Source organism: Strix aluco, chromosome 1 (genome assembly GCF_031877795.1).
Source record: "Strix aluco isolate bStrAlu1 chromosome 1, bStrAlu1.hap1, whole genome shotgun sequence".
NCBI classification, from domain to species: domain Eukaryota; kingdom Metazoa; phylum Chordata; class Aves; order Strigiformes; family Strigidae; genus Strix; species Strix aluco.
In genome coordinates this window covers 72951515-72972596 of record NC_133931.1, presented here as the reverse complement: position 1 = coordinate 72972596, position 21082 = coordinate 72951515, and the positions used below count along the sequence as shown (strand labels likewise).

The window sequence follows — 21082 nt, the reverse complement described above, 5'->3', positions numbered from 1 at the left end:
GCTCAATCCTCATTACAGCACCGTCTATAAACACGACCTAATTTTTGCGCCTGAATATCAACTTCTTGGACCCGTGCCTCTCCACAAGGCATGTGCTGTGGCAGAATCTCATACAGTGGCTGCTAGAAACCTAGTAGTCAGGCTTTGCATAGAGGTGGCTCAAAGAAACGTGGTAATAAGTTGACCAGTATGTTGAATGCAGGTGCACGCAAGCATAAAGAAGCTAAAAACAGTTTAACAGCCATCAAGCAGCTTGAGAACTGTCTGCAGCCCCGTATTACCACCAACCAGTTCTCTGGGGTAGGGAATGAAACAGCACAGACAAAAAGATGACTGTGAAAACACTTTGGAGCACAGTCTGAATCACTACAAATCTATTCTGGTGCATCACTCTGGTGCAAAATTACTCCAGATTCCAACAAGAAAAATTGCTGGACCAGGTTACCATGTCAAAACAGAGTGGAAACAACCAAATCTGACAGTATGAGCTACCCAGAAAGGCATTAATTATCAGCTATCTGTAGTCATATTTTGAAACCTTCAATGACAAGTGTAATTACTTGCAACTTGCATTTAAAAAGATTATACAGTTTAAGTGTGGACAATCACATACAACACTTATCAGTAGGCTTCTCAGAGCTCATGATCTTAGAACTGAGGGGAAGCAATTAAAGCCAGCTGCATGTTTTATCAAGGCAACTGGAAAAAGCTGACACATTTCAGACTCACAGACCCTTCTCATGGTCTGAAAGCGTTTTGCATAAACTTTACCTCACTTTGGGCAGGCTTAAGACAACAATTGCCTGCAAATGCAGTGCAGTACTCCCATGCTCACACCGTGCATGGTCTAGGTTCCCTGTCTCCCAAATAGCTTTTTATTTTACACTTCCCAAATGATTTCGCACTGCAAGACTCAAAAGCCTCTGTGATATACAGGACTCGGGTGACAGCGCCCTTCCCCAGCCTTGCACACTTACACGGTTAGCAAACCCAAAGCCTGCCACATCTTGTCACCTCCCACGGCCACGGGCGCCAGCCCGAGCCCGGGCCCGCGCAGCCAGGCGAGGCGAGGTCCCCCGGGGCCGGCTCTGCCGCCACAGCCAGGCCTCCGGAAGGGACCCGGGCTACCGCAGGACCGGCGGGGGGGGAAGCAGTGAGCATACAGGCTACTTCCTACGAGGTTCGCCCCAGCTGCTAAGGCAGCGGACGCGCACGCCCACGGTGCAAACCCTCACGAGTGGAGCCCAAACCGCTGTGACATCCCCCCACGTCACAGCCCGGCCGGGGGAGGGGCGGGCCTCGCCACGCCGCTGCTACTGCGCATGCCCGGCCGCAGCGCCGCAGCCCCGCCGGCCAGCGCCCTGCGCGTGCGCCGCGCTGCCCTCGAGCCCGGCGTGGCGGGAGGGGGGAGGGGGAGCGCGCTCCCTCGCGCCCTCTCTCACTGTCCCGGTTCTGCCCCGCCCCCCCATCGCCGACGAGCTCAGCCCGGGCGCGGAGGGGCTGGGAGAGATGGCGAGTCTGATCCCCGCGGCGGCCTCTTCTCCCGCCGGCGGCCCGGCCCGTAGCAAGAAGCGCCCGGCGAGCCCGGGCACCGGCAGCGGCCCTGCTAAGAAAAAGAAAGCGACGGTGCCGGGCGGCCCGCAGGTAACGGGCGCGGGGCGGCCAGCGCGCATGCGCGGCGGGGACCGCCTCCTCCTAGCGCGCCTGCTCGCGGGAGGCGGGTGAGGGGCGCGCGCGCGCGCGGTGCCTGTGAGCAGGTCGGTGTGGCTGTTACATCCCCCTCGGCGTGTCGTGTCCCCCGACGGGGACCGCTGCCTCTGCTGTACCCCCGGCCGCCCCGCGGCCTGCCGCCGCCGCCTCCCGCCGGGCCTCCCACGGCCCCCCTGCCTCCTGCTCGCCAGTCCCGCCCGCGGCCCCGCTGTATGCTGCCGAGCCTCAGGGAAGGGCTGGCCGCCGGGGGCCTGAGGCTGAGCTGGGGGGCCGCGGTGGCCCTCGGGTTGGCCGTTTCGTTCCAGGCGTTCGGACGCCGAGTTTCAGGCCTCTTCTTTCGTCCCCCTGTAGCGTGGAGGTTGTGTCCCCTCCGTGTATACAGCTAAACCGGCAGTACAGTTGTCATGCCGTCTTCAGTCGGGTGTGAAACTAAAGCAAAACTCCACTGAGATTCGGTTATAGCTGTGGTTACAATCACTTGGCTGTCGGCGTTGTATGCGTTGGCACTTTCTGATCAAACCGTCTTGCAGTTGTTAATTTTTCCCCATGCTTGCCTTCAGTAGCTTCCTTTGTACCAGACATTATGCCATACCTCAGCTCTCTGTACACCTACGTGCACAAACCTGCTTGTGCATGATGATGATTTTAATTTGAGGTAGTTGATCTGTTGTCGAGGAGGGACTAGCGCTTGAACGAGTAGAGTTTAACAGCTGTTGTGTGCAGCTCAAATACAATTTTGTTTTATGGCCTCTCGGTTGAGCTAAGTGGACCTGAGCTAAATGTGAAATGAAGATGTAGCCTGAGTTGTGGGGAACAGGGTTGGAGGAGGGAGAGGGGCTATTAATGTGAGTTTTTCCTAACTTTCTACCCCCATTCGCAGTGGGTAGCACAGCCCCTATTTCTGCACTATGTGACACCACCGTGCAGCTCCACAGACGCATCCCCAGCTGATGACACCTGCCCCCTTGATCATGAGGTAGCATCTTATGCTCCAAAATTAAGCTCTGGAAGAGGTTCAGAGTCAGTGTGTAGGTAACATCTCTATAGATTTTAGATGCAGTATGTCTTGGATTACTTCTTTTAGAAAGATTTTGGTAGCTAAAGTGATCGAAAAAGAGTTGGAAAAAAATGGTTCCTCCCCAATGATTCTTCTCAGTAGTATTTAATGTACTATCACAGTTCTATAGCTACAAAGTACACCCTACTGCTAGTTAGGTTGCTTATTTTCACATGAGCCATCAGATTGCAGGAACGTTTCTGCATTTCTCATCAGATCTTCTCTCCAGACAATTAAAAGCTATTGTGCACACACCAGAGCACAGACACAAACCTTTCCTCATTCTGAATGATGCTCTTGTAACCCTGTGGCAGTCACATAGTTTCTTTTCCTTTTCTGGTGGGCTTATCTCTAAGAGAGGGAGTATGAACCATGGTGCTTAATGTAGCTAATAAACTGCACTGCAACTGTGAAAAATTACTGCCTGGCACGATCACATTTGACAACTTTTTCAAGGTCTGCTAGAGGTAACAGTCTGGATTTCCCAGGAGGGGACTGCTCTGTGCATGTGTGCTTGTGTGTGTATGTGTATGCAGATATAAAACATTGTATACTTGTATATAATTTAAATGTGTATAAAATATATTTAAAAAAATTCCCCAAACCCTTCAGCCTCTAAAACTATTTTCTGAAGTTCACACCAAACTTAAGTCTGTGGACAGCTTCCAGTATTATGAGACCATCCATGATTTCTTACTCAAATTGAGTTTTGATAGTGTGTGATAAACAGTTTTTGCAATTCTTCTCATAAGCAATTTCAGTGGAGGAAGAAGTAATTTCTCAACATTATGTCCAAGTCAGCATACGCATTCACTGACTTCAGCAGTGCAGATCAATCCCATGAGGAAAAGAAAAAAAAAATGAGTCTCAGAAAACATGTAACCTCAGGAATGGGACAAGAAACAGCTCGTTGATTTTCTAGCAATCATATTCAATGTTGCTGACTAGCTCTGGAGCGAGCCAGTTCAAACAGAAATGAAATGGGGGCTTTGCATTTTTTTGAGTTAGAAACATTGATCATTGGGCGCTTTCTTCTACAGTACCTTATTTAATCTTAATCTCCAGAAGTCCTTATAATGTCCTTAGTTAATTGCTGAGTAATGTACTTTTTCTGGATAAGGAAACCTGTGACACAGTGAAACACTCTAGTCTGCTGAGCTATTGAGACTGTAGCCAGTCAACAAGCACTTAACGCTCTATTTTATAACTTAACCAGTCTTTAAGTGGCTCAGCCAATCAGGGACTAGGTCATCCCTGAATTTTAAATACTTTTTCTGAATATATTATATATCAAGTATCCAGTCATTGTGGGATTTTTATTTTAGTTTAATTTTTTAACTCCAAACAAGTGACATTCATTTGGCAGTCTGACAGGTACACACCTTTAAATACACACCACTTTCAGCACAAGTTTGGAGGTAGCACTTGTTACTCCTCTGACTGCTCACTTTCCTAATTAACCCCTCTGATATTTTTAACAGCCTTTTACAGCCTGTTTTCAGCCTTTAAGAAGACAAATATATAGTGCCGTAGCTCTGCACTAAATGGTTCCTATTTTAAGTAAACTGACATTGTGAAATAAATAGAGAAATAGTGAATTATTTCCTTGGTTAACTAGCAAACTATAGGTAAGAGGATCCCTACTGAGAGGTTATTAACTACTTGGAGGGGTCAATTTACGATCTGGGTACTCCCCATTATATTAACTGGTAACTTCTGAGAACCTTGTGCCTGGCCTGCATGAAATTACACCTCCCATTGTGCCAACTGTGAATTTACCCACATCTGTGATTCTGTCACTGTGAAATTAAACAAAAAGGGGTTTTTGTAAATTCCATAAATCATATGGTTTGTTTTTCTTTCACACGATTTACGTCACAAGTAGCTCTCGCAGTGCTCGCACTGAAAGACATGCTGGTCTGGTAAAACTGTAGATTTCAAAAATGTGGTTTATTTTTTTATACAACAGTTTTGTTTAAGTATAGCAACGTAATCAACTAGTTTCAGTAACTGCGTGTATCCTGCAAGAGGGCACAATTATCACACAGCATACAGATTTTTATAAACCCAATTTTGATTATGTTTCTCCAACATATGAATTGCTACTTTCTCTAAGATATACTTTAGGAACATTACCAAAAAACATTCTTCATCATTTGTATGAGTTACCGACCCAAAGGTATTGAGTCATATTTGTTTTGGAAGCACGTTGCACATAGGGCTTGTCACTCACGTCTACAGAAGGAGACATGTGCTTTTTTGGATATAATGCCTGTATTTACCAAATGTGAAATTAAAAGCAAGTTTACAGGAAAGCATGATTGCAAATTGATTACATCACTTTCATTAGCATTACACAATTATTCCTCCCATGCAGTTGTGCCACTGAAAAATACCTCAGTCTTTGCTTCAGCAGAAGATTTTTAACGTTTAGGATTATTGTGTATATTAAATTGTAACTTTCATGTGTCAAAACCAGTGCTGTTTAGTGATTTACATAGCACCGTTCAGTGAGGTGTCCTCGCCCTGTGATTCCCAATAGCGGCTGTGCTGGTTCAGCTCCATCGCGGGCTCTTGTGCAGACTCCAGGTCTTCCGTCTTTTTAATTACTATCACTTAACCTAGGATAGAGTCTTTGACACTGATCTTAAAATGCCACCAATTCCTCTACCTTAATGTTCACACCACTATTTTTATAGATTATACAGCAACAGAAAGCTTTTAAAAGAGTATATTCTACATCAGGATGTAATTGATGAAACGTAATGCTTGCCCATGACAGCTAGCAAGCTTTAAAGATAAAATTTGCAGAGACAGATTTGGGGAAAAAAAAGTCTCTGGTTTTGTCAGAAGACAATTAAAGAGAGAAAATATGCTAAATATTATGGTAAGTGTATACTTGCTTACATTATTTGTGAAACAACTTCAGACTTAGGTGACGAAGTAAACGCCTCACTTTGAGAATGACATCGTGTTTCGTCTTACATTTTGAATTGATGTAAACTGCTAAAGTACAGAAATACAGAGAATGCTTTTCTGCTTCCTTCCTCTCCATCGTTGTAGCAACAGCAGGTCTTGGTACCATTCAGAAAACTGAACTTCCTCTTCTGCAATGGTATTTAAGAGTTAAATTATTAAATATATTGATTTTATCTTTATTTGTGAATATTGCAGCAGTACTACTTGCAGCTTTCATTTTATGTAATCTGCTCTCATGTATACTTAACACTTTCTGTATTTCTTGTTCTATGCTTAAAAACAGAAGGTATACAACAATATTAGAAAATAGAAGGGTTTAAAGTTATGGGCCTCTTAAATAAGCTCCTTTCATGAATAACATGAAAATAAAAGGAGCGACTCTGATATGTTTAGAACTCCATTTTTATTTTACATATAACCGAACTGAAGATCATCAGATTAGAGTTCTGATAGACAGCTGTCAGTTCAATAAGAAGACTTAAATATATACATATTAACATGGTTACTATTATGTACTCAGAAGCTGTCCACTAAAGACAGAGTTTACCCTAGTACATAAATGGCATGGAACTGCACTCTAAACCATCAGTAAATTTAATAAATTTTCCTGTTATGCTATTTTACCAAGCCCATCACTGTAAGTAGGAAACCATCAAATCAATTTTAAAATAACTTTCTTTTAAAGAGTCCATTTGATCTGGCTGTAATTTCCTGAAAAATGAGGTTAGGGAGAATGAGTTTAACTACAGAATCAGTGAGTACCACAACAACTAGTGAGCTGAACTGCTGCTCTCACCATGTTCTGGGAGAAGTACCTCCTCTAGTGCGTCACAGTATAATAACTTTCTGATCTGAAATTAAAAATTGCCTACTTACAAATTCAGACCTTGTTTACTCCAATCAGTATAACAGTAAATTTATTCTAATTATTATAATGCTATTCCATATAAGACTTTCTGTAACAGAAAAGCATTATTTTCCTTTGTAGTTGGAACTGTAATAAACAAGTTGTGTTTCTCATCAGTCCACCTGCCTTGAAAGAGACAGCAGGACCCTTATACAGCATGATAGTAGGGAGATGTAAGTACATATGTATTTGCCAGTTTATTAAAAAACTGTCACATCATTATGCTCTAGACTACACTTTTTTTTTTTTTTTTTTTTTAAAATCTCTCAACCTTAAGGTCATGACAGTAACTGAAAATACATGAATTTAACCAATGAAGCAGTGCCAATCTGAATCTACTGCTTGCCTGGAACAGTATCTTTAAAAGATACAATGTGCTCTCAGGGGTTGTTAACTTAACTCAAACCTAATTAAATTGATTGAAATGACACTTCCATTGGATAAAGTATAGATATCATGATACGGTGCAGTCAGTTGCTAGTTACTGATAAGAACTGCTGAGGTGAGCTCTTCCAGTTCAGCCACTTTCGCACTTATTCATAACCCTACCCAAGAGTTTTGGTTCTTATAAAACTAGCAGCCAGTTTAAAACAAATTGCCATGTCTTAACAAGAGTTTTAGCAGGTAGTGTTTGAATTAGGATTGCTGTCCCACAGATAGGTAACATACTCCGGCATCACACTGCATGTCACCAGACCACAGAGCGCTGAAAATCCCCCAAACTTTCAGTTCTTTATGTGGAGCACTCAGAGGGTCACCGCTTACATCTCCTAATCCTTTCAGACACGTGTCCACAAAGGTACTTTCTGCAACAAAGCAGACAGTGAACAGCTGAAATATTAAGCATCTCTTCTTCCATGGGGTTTTTGTACTCTTCCAAAAAAAGGGCTTATTTTCAGGCAGTCCACTAATGAGAGCCAGCATTATCCTGAGGTACCAGTTTTTGTCACTTGCACATTTAAAGTCAAATCTGTTAAAGAACCAGAATCCCCCCAGTTCCTGATGGAGAAAAATTATAATTAAAGACAAGTAGCAGATTTTGTAGGGAAATCTGGCAAAAGTTATGTGTGTTTTAAGTTTAGCTTTATTAAAAAAAGGGAATTGCTTTTATAGAGCAATCTAGATTAAAAGGGAAACTGTCAAAACTGAGAGCTAAGAATTGACTTTGCTTGACATTTATCACATATTGAAGGCTGTAGATGATCTGTAATCATAAAAGTATGTGAATTTCCAAACCAGACTATGCCAGTCTCAGAGAATTACCAACCCCCCAACCAAATGTGATTAGATTTTAGATTTAGAGTAAACACAGATGTGTTATGTTGTCGAAAGGCAAAAGCATATGTGTATTGACTTTTACTATGGGTGTCAGTATGCTGGTGTCATGGGTTTTTTACCCTTCTCCATTATCCTAGTAGAAAATTTCAATTTTTCCTTTAGCTAACAGAAAATGAGGACCCTTACTATGATCACACTTAATTTTAGGATTCATAATAAACATGCAAGAAACTTAGGAGATATAATAAAGATGGTTCACTGCTTCTTTCATAAAGTGATAAAATAGGACAGGTTATTTTTCGGAAGAGAAAGAGCAATCTAAAACACTGCACGTATGTACTTCAGTGTGACATTTTGTCTGAGAGGTAGTGCTCCTAAAAAGCAATCTCAGAATCCAGTTAGTGCATTAAAAGGTTCAGATTAACAAAAGAAAACTTGGAATAATTTAACTGTCTAGATATTCCCGATTTGAAGAGGTTTCAGACTGTTTCTCACATTTTTGTAAAGTGTAATGCTTGTGTTAGGTAATAACTTCAGTTCTTGCTTTAGCAAGGCATTAGCAGTTATGTAAAAGTATTAATTTTGGATTAGAAGGGCTAATAGAAGTATTCATTTGGTAGCTTGGGTGGGTTTTGAACACATTTTTTAAGCCTTGCAAGAAAACAGAACAGAGACGTTGACAATTTTTTAGGCCTGCAGAAAGCCATGAAAGTTGTGATACTGTGTTGTGAAATACACCTGGCCCTCAACAGCAGAATTCATATCCATGAACAGCATGTCTTGTCTCACTGCAAAGCACACCTGCGACTTCAAGAGGCTCAATTAGGCAATCTATTAGCTTCTCATGAGGAAAAAGGAATGAGTCCCAGTCTCCTCCTATCTTCTTCACTCCTACCTACCCCCACAAGTGTCAGCTGCATGCTCCTGCTGCCTGCATCAGTACTCACTAGACCTGCTCAGCCACTGATAGAGGTCATCAGCCAGAAGACTAATTTACCAAACCTTCTCCCTCTCCCAGGAAGCTCCATTGTCTCCTGCTGTGCTGGTGAACTGGACTGAAATACAGGGAGGTCTAACAGGTATTGGAGGTAGCACAAGGAAGAAACAGGACCATGTGGCAAGGAAAACCACTCTTCCACTACAAGCGAGCTATTTCATGAGTTTAGATACTCTTTAACTGTAGATTTCATTAATTTACTATAATAAACTAAATGAAAACTGGAGCAGTTCAAGATCTGATTCATTAGTAGATCCAGTGTCCCTGCCTGTGGGAAGACCTGGAAAGTAACAGCTTCAGCTGTCATACTGCTTGTCTGTCAGTCTCTAAGTACCTTAACTGATTCTACGAACTCCAGCAAGCTCTGTGAGATGCCACCAAAATAAGCTAGCAGGAAATACTGTGGACTAGTCCTAGTTCTACTTCTCCCTGAAGATTTAAGCAACTTTTTCTACTTGGGATTCAAAACCATGAACGTCTGCCTTTCTGAAAGCAGATATTAAAAAACCTTTCTTTCAAAAGTAGAACAGAAGTCGCACATATGGCACTGATAGTTGCTTTTTATATCATGTGTCCTTACAAGTGCTTGCTGTGTCCTCCACTTGAAGTTAGTCCTGTTCCTGCCACTGCCTGAGGGGATTTAAACCCTCTTTTTCCCCACACACACCCTAACTATCAGGCTGGAAGCCAGTCTGGTGTGGTGGGAGGGGAGCGTGGAAATGTTTTCTCCTCTACAGCTGAGGATCGAGGCTCTCTCTGTTCCAAAGAGAATGACTCCATAGCCTGGTACTGAACACGTTTGTCAGAACAGTCTGCTTATGTATTTTAGGTATTTTTTTTCTGTTACATGTTTTGTCTAATGATACTTTCAATGCAAAATACACAGTTGTGCAAACAGGGATCAGAAATCTTTTCCTTCCAAAACTCTAGCCAAAAAGTCATGCCATCTAATAACATGCATTTATGTTGTAATAAAAATGCATCACTTAATTCAAGAAACAAATTTGAAATGGATAGAAGGAAACTATTTTGTGAGTAATATGTAATTAAAATGTAGCAGAGTCCATCATTCTGGGAGGGGTGAATATCTGTAGTTACATGGTTTATAATCATCCTGCCCCAGGATGTAAGTGCTGTCTGACTCAGGAAGAAAAATTGTCCTTGCTGATTATAAGACCTTGCTGAGGATAAGCAGTGTTTTGGAGAATTAAAAGAAAAATCCTTCTGTAAAGCATTGCAGGCCCTTGCTAGGATTCACCGCATGAAGAGAGACTTCTGGTATCATATCTGTCCTCTTATCATTTATTAAACAGAGAAAAATGATTTAATGTATATCATATGTCCTTAATTTTCATTAAACAGACAAAATACCGCATTTCCGTGTGCTTCAGTGCACAACCTGCCTGATATGTGACTTACATAAAATCTGACATGATTTAAAAAGATACCTCATTTTGCAAACATCCACAGGCCTAGAGGTGAAACCTTCTACACAGTTTTAAGCAAGTTAGGTTTTTTACTTTTCTGCCCTTGCAGTGTTGGCGTGCTTGTAGCACCACTTACCCCTGTGTTCATAAGGATGCAGTGTGCCTATCACAAACAGCCTTATTTACTGCTTCCTCAGATTTATGTGTTTCTGAGTTAGTGAAAGGATGAGAAGGACAGAAAAAGCTGAGATGTCTATGATAATTTCTGCATAACAGACAAGGTTTACAGGTATGGATAGTGTCATTTAAATGTACAGCTGGAAAAATCAAATAAGTTTTCAAGCATATCAGTATTTTTTCAAATCTGAAAATGAAGCAGCAACTTCCCAAGCTAAATACAGAACAACCGCTTAGAGTTTGGTTAGGTATGTATCAAGTAGACCATCTCTGAAGAAAAGGTTAGTGGAATCCCAGGAGTACGGGGGATGTTAATCAGGGAAGGGAGAGACTATTATGAAAATACTTATCATCTAAGAGAAAGGAGAGAGTTAAAAACCAGTAGGAAACTGCTTGAAAGCTATCTGCCTTAAAAAGTCTTTCTACTGAGTCAGTGGTGTATTGGTATGCAGTCCATCCCGAAGCTTGTCTTAATTTTCCAGATAAACAGGTACATTTAATAAAAGATGACCCCTCTGCCCTGAAACTTTGTTACATTTATGCCCTGAAACCATCAGGACTACAGCAAAATACTGCTGAAATGGAACATGCAGAAATTAGGGCAGTAATTAATGTGAGTTATATGACCGCTCATGACCAAAAGAGCTTTTTGTTAATAAACCCAGTATTTTCTATTTTATAGGATATTGATTTCTAACGAGGGAGATGGAGAGTTGCCCAGAGAGCTGTCGAACCTCTGTCCTTGGAGGTGTTCAACACTGCTGGGATAAAGCCCGAAGCAGCCTGGTCCAAGATCAGTTTTGACCTGCTTTGCACAGGAGGTGGGCTACTGACCTCCCAAGACCCCTTCTGGCCTCAGTGATTCAGTGTCCCTGTGTCTCATTTCAGATGACTGATTTATGTGATTAAGATGGGTGTGTCCTCACCCTAGACCAGTGGTCATACACTCCTTCCATAGGCAGGTCAGGGAACCTCAGTTGGGTACTTTTCCCCATAGTGTATTTATGAAGCCCAAACCTCAATGACTATATTTAGACAGTATTAATTCTCCCTACACTGTAATAATGCTTATGTTTTAGTAGAACTGCTTTTCCCTGGGAGGAACAGCGCAACGTTCTTACAGCAAAATTAACTCTTAAAATCAACAAACGAATAGGAGAAGGCCATTTTTCCTTGGCATGTGCACAGTGTGTTCAGGCTCCTCAAACCAAAGTAGTTAGCTGGAAAGTCCTTATGCCTTAAGTTGCTTATCTTTGTTTACATAGTCTAGAACTAGCAATGCTAGTTTGAGTCTCACATTAATGACCTTAAATTTTCTCAAGTCAGAAATTCCATTTTCTCCTTATTTTTTGTTAAACCTATTTGTTGCAGCCACAGAATCGCCCTTTTTATCCTCCTCCTTTCCATCTGTCCAAAAGGTATTTTTTTATTTGCTAAATAATTCACTGTGGGAAGCTTCTTAAAATATCCTGTTAAATCCATCACAGAATATTAAATACTATGTTTCCTTCTCACCTACAATCGTGGATGTGATACCAGAACTTCATTAATTCTAATGTAGGGGACGAGTCAAGTCTTTAATAGTTCTGTTCTGTTTCAAGTCCAGCAAAAAAGGCAGTCGGGATACCAGTTTGTATGCAAAACACTGAACTGTCTGGCACTTTTCAGATGTGCTGCAGTTCCTCAGCTTCAATATATAGTATCAGGGTGGAGTGTATGGCCACAGAACTTCTGTAGTTGAGTAAACAACCACCTACTTGTACTAATGTTTCTGCAGAAATAGTTCAGAAATTTCCCTTGAAATTAGCATCACTATACAACTCTCTCCTCCCTTTTCCTCCTGAGCAGCCTCAAAGTAAACTACAATAGATACTTGTATTACCTTATTTTCATCTAAATTAGAATTTGCCCTATGTTTATTTTGGTTCAGTCATCAGTTTTTTTTTCATTATCCAGTTAAACGTAGGTATCCATAGGATAATGCACCTACAGTTTTGCTGAGTACAGGAGACCTGGTGTGCTATTCAAAGCAGGACTGGTTGGTGTTGAGTTTGCTAGATGAAGGGAAGTGCATGTAGTATTCAGAGGATGTACAGACAGATTTTTCTGTCCCATTATATGAGACAAACAATAAAGATGACATTTGTAGTCTGAAGATTTTTAAAAACTAAGGTATAGTTTCTTTTCTTGTCCTCTTTTAAAGACCTTTGGCGCACCTGATACAATTACTGCTCTCTGATATATTATGCCTTTGATAACTTTTTGAAGGTTTGTAGAAAGAATATTTTTATTCTCAGTTGCTTTAGAAGTGGAATGTTCCATGCATCAGTGTACCTAACATTTGTCTTTCTGACAGTGTGTTTGGATATGACAGTCTTAAGTACCTGTACACAAATGGAAAAACCTCCTGAGTAACTTTAGACTGCAGCACTAAGCCTTTGCAGTAGGACTGCTGGTATTTACTAATGCATCACAGCAGCAGTAGGTGTAGTTAGTAGAAACGTAATAGAAATAGAATTTTTATCTACTTAAAGCAACAACTGAGACAGATAGAAGGAAGTGCTAAAATGTGCAAAAAATAGGGAAAATGCAAAAGTAAAGTTTTGTTTTCTGTATTGGTTTACCAGTTAGTCCATAACATCTGAATGTAAAATTTGCCTATTCTAGTTCAGGTCTATATTTCCTAAGAAAAATAGATAGAATAAGACCTCTGGAAGAAAGATAACACCCTGTCTTTACTTGAAACTGATTAATTGCCTTTCCTTGAAGAAATGTTGTTTTGTTTTTGTTTGTTACTTAAATGTTTCCTGTCAAAATGGATAATGTTTTACAGAATAAACTAGAATCAGAAAACTGAGTATTTTCTGCAGAATGGAATTGCTTTCCCATCAGCCATAGGAGCTGATATCTTTTTGCTTTCCTTGTCCCTGGTTCAGTCACATGCAGATGAATGGACTTGGATCCTTCTCCTACCTTGGCTGAAGCCTGTTATTCGACAGAGGGATTTTGATATGCTCCCTGAGCAGCATTACAATGTTAACAGCACTTGAGCACATTGTAAGCCTCCAGTCTTTTCTCCAGAAATACTTTGACCTTAACTGTTCTATATCAAATGAGGTATTGTAAACTTTAAGAAGCAGTTTAGCTGAAGTCCTTGACTGAACTGAATTTTTCTGATAGAGAAAGGAATGCACTGGCAGTTTTTATAAAAATTCAATTATGATTTACTCTGGTCTTTTTGCTAGTATGCTTCCATCCATTTTCAGTCTTAAGGCCCATCAATTTAGAAGACTTTTTTCTCTTGTGGAATCAAAATGTTCTGTTAGTTGGGCTCAGTTTTACCCTTTGTGAAAGTATGAACTATCACATGCTTTTTCATTCCATATATACTGAAATTTTTAGCTCCAGAGCTGCTTAAGCATGCCATTCAGCTCCTGAATCGGTCCAAGTTACAATTTTCTTAATAAAGAAAACTGTCAAATGTTATAAACAAGGAATAGTCCCAGTCCACCAAATGAAATCTAAAAGTGAGAGATCCTTTGCAATTATTTAAGCCGAAGGGAGCTTTGTGGCAAATGCAAATTAAACCAAGCTTTTCTGGGATAGTGTGAAGCTATTCACAGTTGTGTCCCAATTACATTTTATTTGAGGCTTTTCCCCGTAGAAAATAGTAATTTTTTTCCTTGAAATATCTGTGAGTTATAAAACTTTGTCTATCATAGTGCTTGAAAGTTTTTAAATGGAAAAACATGTTTGGCATCTGAAATCTCTTGAGAAGAAATCAAAGCTTTTCATTGAAGCTTGTTGGGTCTCTTTCTGGGTTTGAACGTTTAATCATTTTGAAGAGAACAAAGTAAACTTGAGTTTTTCTGGATTTTTTTTTCCTTAAGTAAGCAGTACCAGTAAGAAAGGAGTTCTTGTGTCATGAAATTCCTAGGTCTTTTTCCCCTATGTTTTCAAGAAATGTTTGAGAGGTGGGGCACATAATTAAAATCTTTTTCTCCCTTTGGCTGCATTTTTAATTTTTAATTCAAACCCTCCCACAGCATAATAGAGCTTTGCTTTAGGGTGTTTTATACCTCTATCAAAGTGACTAAAATAATTAGTATTTTATACATTTTGGTAAGTATTTTGTCACTGGAAGCACCAGTGCAGGTGAATGATAATGGTTTGAAGTTCAGGCAGTGACGGGACCCTAAATGAGAATGTCGCCTTTTAATCAAGAGCACTTGGAGTCTATGGTATTGAAATGCCCTACAGAGAACATAGGAGAAAAGCCATCCATCACTTTGTGACAGTCCAATCTTTTAGTGCATGAGTAAAATTTTATTCAGCCTTTCTAAGGCAGTTGGAATGTAAGATGTTTTAACTCACCTCAAAACAGCAGTGTAAAAGTTCGAAAGCATAATGTACAGATTGCTTTCTGGACAGCATATGTGTCTTATGTATAATCTTTGTTTATTTCGTTTGCAACTGAAACATTTTCTATGTCCTGCTTCAAACACCTCCCCCCTCCCTATTGTACACCCATCAGGCGAGATTATTTCTAAATTTTAGTCATATGTTTAGAGTTAATTGGCATAACTGATTAACTCTTGATGTTCAGCAGAAATACTCAGGAAGTTAGAGGGAAAGAACTGCTGCTTTAGGAAGGGCAGATTTTGTAAGTCTCACACAGAAAAGCAGTTTTGACACGTGACTCAGAAGTCCTCTGGGGAACACTTAGAAGAAGCTGAAGTACATTTAGTGACATGTACTTGGAATTATAAACTGTTATTATAATAATTCAACAATCTAATCTCAAACTTTGTGTTGTTAATGTTTGTTTTTAAGAACCCTCCCTCAACTTTCTTGATAAGTGAAAGCAGCAGCAGCATCTGAGGATAATGTCATAATTTAAACAAAAATATTTTTGTTGTTGGGCATTTGGGAGATTTACTTTTTAGGTCAATGGAAGCAGAAACCTGTACTAGGAACCTTGTCTTTTAAGATGAGTTGGCAATGATGAAACCCATTGACTTAAATGGATTTACTTCCAATTTACACTGTATGCATGATCGTCTTGCCCACCCTACTAGCTGCTTGAAATCAAGGACATACTTAATACCCATTTTCAGCTGGCTACTACTCAGTGTTTGTGTTTAGTAAATTGAGTTTTTCAGTACCCTGTGGAACAAATTTGCTGTGAATATGCAAGATTAGGTTTTTTCCCTGCCTGGCATTTGAACATTTTCAAGCTGAAATATTTTTTGTCCTACCCCAAAACAAGGTAGGACCTTCTGTGAAGGGAGAATGTTCCTAAAATGCTACCATGTACCCAAATGCTGAGAGAGAAAAGGCTGGGGAACTTGTATTGGGCTTCATTTTAGTGAGTGGAAAGGAAAAGGGAAAAAGTTTTTCCTGCTGAATCCGAGAACAAGTAAAATGCAACCAGATGGGGCAGACATGTTTACACACGTTACTGAATAAGTCTTTCCAGCAAACCTTTCTGTCACAGACATGGGGAGAGTTAATCTTGTTCAAGAGAGTGCTGTTTCTTCAGTGTTACATTGTTATTGAGTCTTCACTGAGTTTGCTTTCAGAAATACACTGTGCTAATATGCTGGTGATGAGAAATTTTTTAGCCATCATTTTAACTGGAGCTTAAGCACGTCTAATTCTGACACCTTTCTCAGTGAATTGTTCCCAGCAATGTAAAGAGCTGCATTTTTCTCTGCCAGACTGTACGTGTTCAAGTTTTAATGACTCCTGTCATGTCATCATGCAAAGTTAAATGAATTAAATATTCAGAATGCCAGGCTTGTTATACAGTGAGAGCTAATATATTAATCAAACAACTTAATATATGTTCCAGTATGAGCAGTATTAGCTGGGACTCTGTTAAATAGCTGACATTCAAAGTCTACTCCGAATTTTGAAAAGTCTGCTTATATCATCGCTGCTGTCATCTAGTGACATTTGTGCTCTGTTTTCACATGGCATTCTCACTCACTGTAATTGGCTGCTAGTGAAAATACAGGTATTATCTATTTTATAAATTACCATTTTCTTCCATGGCAGTATAGCACAGCTTTATCAGGATGTCATACCACTTGCAAACAGCTAAAAGCTGAGTAAGTTGCTACAAGTTGGATATTGCTGCCTTAGAAGTACCCTACTACATGAATAATTGGACATATACCGTTACTGAGGCTGAGTTAAAACAACAGTGTTAATGAAATTAAGAATGTCATTGTAGGATAATTGTGATTATGAAAATCAGCTGCCAAAAGTAAGTAAAAATAGTTTAAACTATTTATTGAAGGTTGGAGACAACAGGGTTCCTCAGCAAGCCAAATTGGGTGCTTGGGGCAAAATTATCAAGTGTGAGGGCCTGATTTAGAACCAGACCCCTCTTAGTACTTATTTTTCAGTAGTGACATACAACCCCCTAGTCATCACTGTAAGACAAAGCCAGAGTATGAGAAATACTGAACACAAAAATGAAACGAAACCAAAAAACTGTACTCAATATAGTGTTAAAACTGACTTATGAATGAATGATTTGCAGAAAACAAGACAGAGAAAGTCAGTGTTCACAGTATTGGTTTTGAAGCCCCCTTAAATTAGATACTCCCTTTCCAGTTCTTACAGAATTTACTTACACATTTAAGTTTTGCTTTAGCAACACACTGTTCAGTTTAACTTCTATTTTTAAATTCTGTTTTACCATGTAAGTGGCCACTGCCGATTGTAGTTTACCTTCAGTGATATGCAAATCCATTTTTTTTCTAAGCCATGACATGCATGGTATGCAGTGATAGGATGCCAGAAATGCACAAATTTATGTCTTTGACTTTTATGTTTCATATTTTTAAATGTTTTTTATACTTTGTAAAATCCTGTTAGTTTAAAATAATGAAAAAAATATTACAGAATATAATCCAAAAGTAAATAGGTAAGAAATGATACTTCAGCATATATCATTCTGTTATGCAGTTTTAATTCTTGCTGGGGAAAAAAAAAAAAAAACCGTGACGATTCAGATGAGCACTTTCATAATAAGCTAATTCTACCTGGTATTTAGTCCCATCACAGACACCCATCCCAAACCCCACAATGCTGATTTCTACCTAGAAATAGCCAAAACAAAGAATTCAGCTTCCATGGTCTACAAGTTTTGCTTGTCCTCTCCCTAAGTAAAACCAGACAGACAGAGCAATCTTTGGAAATCATGTGAAAACCAATACATCTGTGGTAGGGAATTTGGAACAATATATTGAAAAAATTAATAGATCTACCAAAACCTAAAATTGAAAGTAGTATGTGAATAGGCAGCCTCCCAGTGCATGTTTTCTCCCACTACAGACAGCACATACAGTAGGGTCCAAACTAGGCTCATTCCTGGGGTTTGGCTTTATTCAAAAGAAACTAGTGTTAAGGTAGCAAAGCTTAGCTCAGGTCTCTTCCCCAGACTTGGCTGCTCTTATAACAAACCTCTTAGGACTCCCAAGTGTTTGCTGCAGGTCTTTGCTCTCTCTTTAATTTTTGCTGTCTCCTAACCAAGTGAAGTCCTCAGCCAGCTTCCTCACTCCGCGACTGTCACCTGGTCCTAGTACCAACAGGGAGGACAGTGTCCCACCCAGCTGGGATGCACTGAATACTCAATAGATGGTCTTGTGAAAAGAAATGCAAAAAAGAAGCAGAACCCCTCACTATTACTCCTGTCTGTCACAGGAGGGATAGAGGTTGCGAACCTGTCACACTGTGGCTGTAGTTAAAATTCAGCTAAAGCACATAAACACAACTTTATAGAGGGGATAAAAATTGCACAAGTGGTCCTATAAGAAGCCTTTGAACTGCTGTCTACAACTTTTAAAACATGCAATTCCAGTCAAGGTTGCTCTGTGCCTGGCTAAGGAGGATACTGGGAGGAGGAGAACAGAGGAAGGTAACATGGGAAGAGGTGGCAGCATGGACTTCTGTGGAGGTTAACAGAGGAAGAGTTGATGGGAAAGGATGAACATAGTTAATGATGGCTTAGCTGCAGTCTTTACTGTAGTGTTTTTATTGTTCTTTGGGGTAAAATTAGTGTAAGCGTGTTCAGCTGTACTGAAGTCACACCTTCATTTTCCAGTGCAGATGTACCCTGTAAATGTAAAGCCATTCCAAAGTCTTTGTTGTTATTCAACAGCCTATGGAGAGAAACCTATACTGCATAGTGACTATTGTAGCACAGATTTTGTGTAGCCTTAGTTACTGTGGTGGGTTGACAGTGGCTGGATGCCAGGTGCCCACCAAAGCTGCTCTGTCGCTCCCCTCCTCAGCTGGGCAGGGGAGAGAAAATATAATGAAAGGCTCGTGGGTCGAGATGAGGACAGGGAGAGATCACTCACCAATTACTGTCATGGGCAAAACAGACTCAACTTGGGGAAATTAGTTTAATTTATTACCAATCAAATCAGAGTAGGATAATGAGAAATAAAACCAAATCTTAAAAACACCATCCCCCCACCCCTCCCTTCTTCCTGGGCTTTACCTTCACTCCCGATTTTCTCTGCCTCCTCCCCACCAGTGGTGCAGGGGGGCAGGGGATGGGGTTGTGGTCAGTTCATCACCTGTTGTCTCTGCCGCTCCTTCCTCCTCTTGGAGCTGGCTGGTATTGTCTCTGTTGGACATGGGGAAGCTTCTAGCAGCTTCTCACAGAAGCCACCTCTGTAGCCGCCCCGCTACCAAAACCTTGCCACACAACCCCAATACAGTTACATAAACCACCACTTAAAAGACACAATTTATTTATAAGGTGCACATTAAAGGCAACTTCACTGTCTCCGTCCCTGAAGTGTATACTGAGCTCCCCATAAAGGACATTTACATTACAAGATCAGTTAAAAAGAAGCTATTGAGAATTTCAGCCTATGGTTAATTACACTTTCTTTCTAGCCCTACTGCAAAATATTTGGGATTCTCCTAGGACGCTGGGGGTGAGGGAATTAGGTAGGAGACTGGCTGGGTAGAGAAAATGTGCTGGGGGCTGGCTTGGGCAGGAAGGGGAAGTTGCCCGCATGTGACTGAGGGTTACAGCACACATTGAGCAGTACGTGTTCCCTGGTGACAGGCGCTTCCTCACTGTACTCACGAGACCATCATCGCTTCGTAGGACTACAAAGAGGATTTGAATTCATTCCTGTTTGTTTGCCCCAACACATGACAGTGAAGAATGAACTGTTTTCCAAACTAAACAACCAAGCAAACAAGCACATTTGTGAGAGATTTGTTCAACTAATGTTAAAAGTTAAGGATTACCTTTACCATACAGTAATTGTTCACTGAGGAATCTTCTTTCAGCCTGTAAATTATGTTTTGTATTGTCACTGTATTATTAATTTTCAGGAAACATGGGTTTTGGAGTACAAAGGTAGATCCATATTGGTTAAAATTAATTTGGCATCCCCCCCCCCCCCCCCCCCCTTTAAAAAAACCTTTAAAACTGAAACATTAAATGATGTTTCTTCTGCTTTAAATCATGGCATTTTAAAACATAGGCTGGACAGATTTGTAGATTGTTGAGACATTTTCAGTTTGTTGCTATAAGACTGCTGAGGATGTCAGCTGAGACTTTTGCAGGCTGCACAGAAAGAGCATTTCAAAGCTCTGTACTTGCCGGAGTTCACTCATCTTTGCAGTAGCACATTATTGTGGAAGCAGTGTTTCTACTCAACTCTTTAATGTTTTTCCAGAAAGAAAAGCACATTAGCTGAGTACCTCTCTTCCATAGTGCTGCTGCTAAAAATCAGAGTTTTCATACAAGCAGTGCTGAGCGAGGGAACTGGCATGCCTCTATGTCCTTATCTCAGTTCCCAGCATTTAACTGGGATCATAATACTCAGTCTTATTTGATTCCCAGTCTGTCACAGGGCTCTGAAATCGTGATATCAATTGCATACCACTATGGTATGCAAGCTGCTTTACAGTCCTGCACACCAGCCTGCACTCTTTGCCTGGGAGAGGAAACCACTGCTCTCCAATTATCCACGGCAGATCCAGAAGCTACTGCTGGCATTATGCCTCCGTGGGACTGGAGGATGACTTGGGTGTCTGCATGGCCCAGAAAAGCAGCAGCTGCTGCTCCAGATCCTGCTGCCTCTGCCACTGTGCAAGGAATACTGGCACAAACAAAATTAACATCTGGCCTGTAACATGAGTTATCCCGACTCTTAGCAGCATTAATACCTGAAATCCTTTAGGGGTCGGTCCGGAAAAGAAACGACGTGTAGAATTTACATTCAGGAATTGTCCTGCCAGGAACAGCTCCTTACTTTCCTTCCCATTGCGCCAGCGAGATTAGCACCAAATCCACACAGAAAAACCCACTGATTTCAGTGAGTGTAATATGTAAGTGTACCCAGCTGCAGAATTTAAGGAGTATATGTATAGGGAAGCTTCTTCCCCTTTCTGTGTAACCATTTTTATTTGTTCCGTCTCAAAATACTAGATACTGTTTTGAGGTATTGTTGAAATGCTACTCAAAACCTGTTTCATAAACAATGGAATACTTAGAAAACTGTGTG

At 40.7% G+C, this 21082-nt stretch overlaps 1 protein-coding gene across 2 annotated transcripts in view; it reads left to right on the top strand.

Moving 5' to 3' along the window:
- The first annotated feature begins 1367 nt into the window (after nucleotides 1-1367).
- The window catches only part of INO80C (INO80 complex subunit C), a 31858-nt gene continuing 12143 nt past the window's right edge, over nucleotides 1368-21082 (top strand). The window contains exons 1-3 of one of the 2 annotated variants that reach the window (XM_074825014.1): nucleotides 1513-1644; nucleotides 11215-11353; nucleotides 13479-13589. In XM_074825014.1, coding sequence (XP_074681115.1) covers nucleotides 13566-13589 — 24 coding nt within the window. In that variant the 5' untranslated portion in view covers nucleotides 1513-1644; nucleotides 11215-11353; nucleotides 13479-13565. Of the gene's footprint in view, nucleotides 1645-11214; nucleotides 11354-13478; nucleotides 13590-21082 lie in introns of both variants that reach the window. The other variant, XM_074825006.1, reaches the window with a different exon arrangement.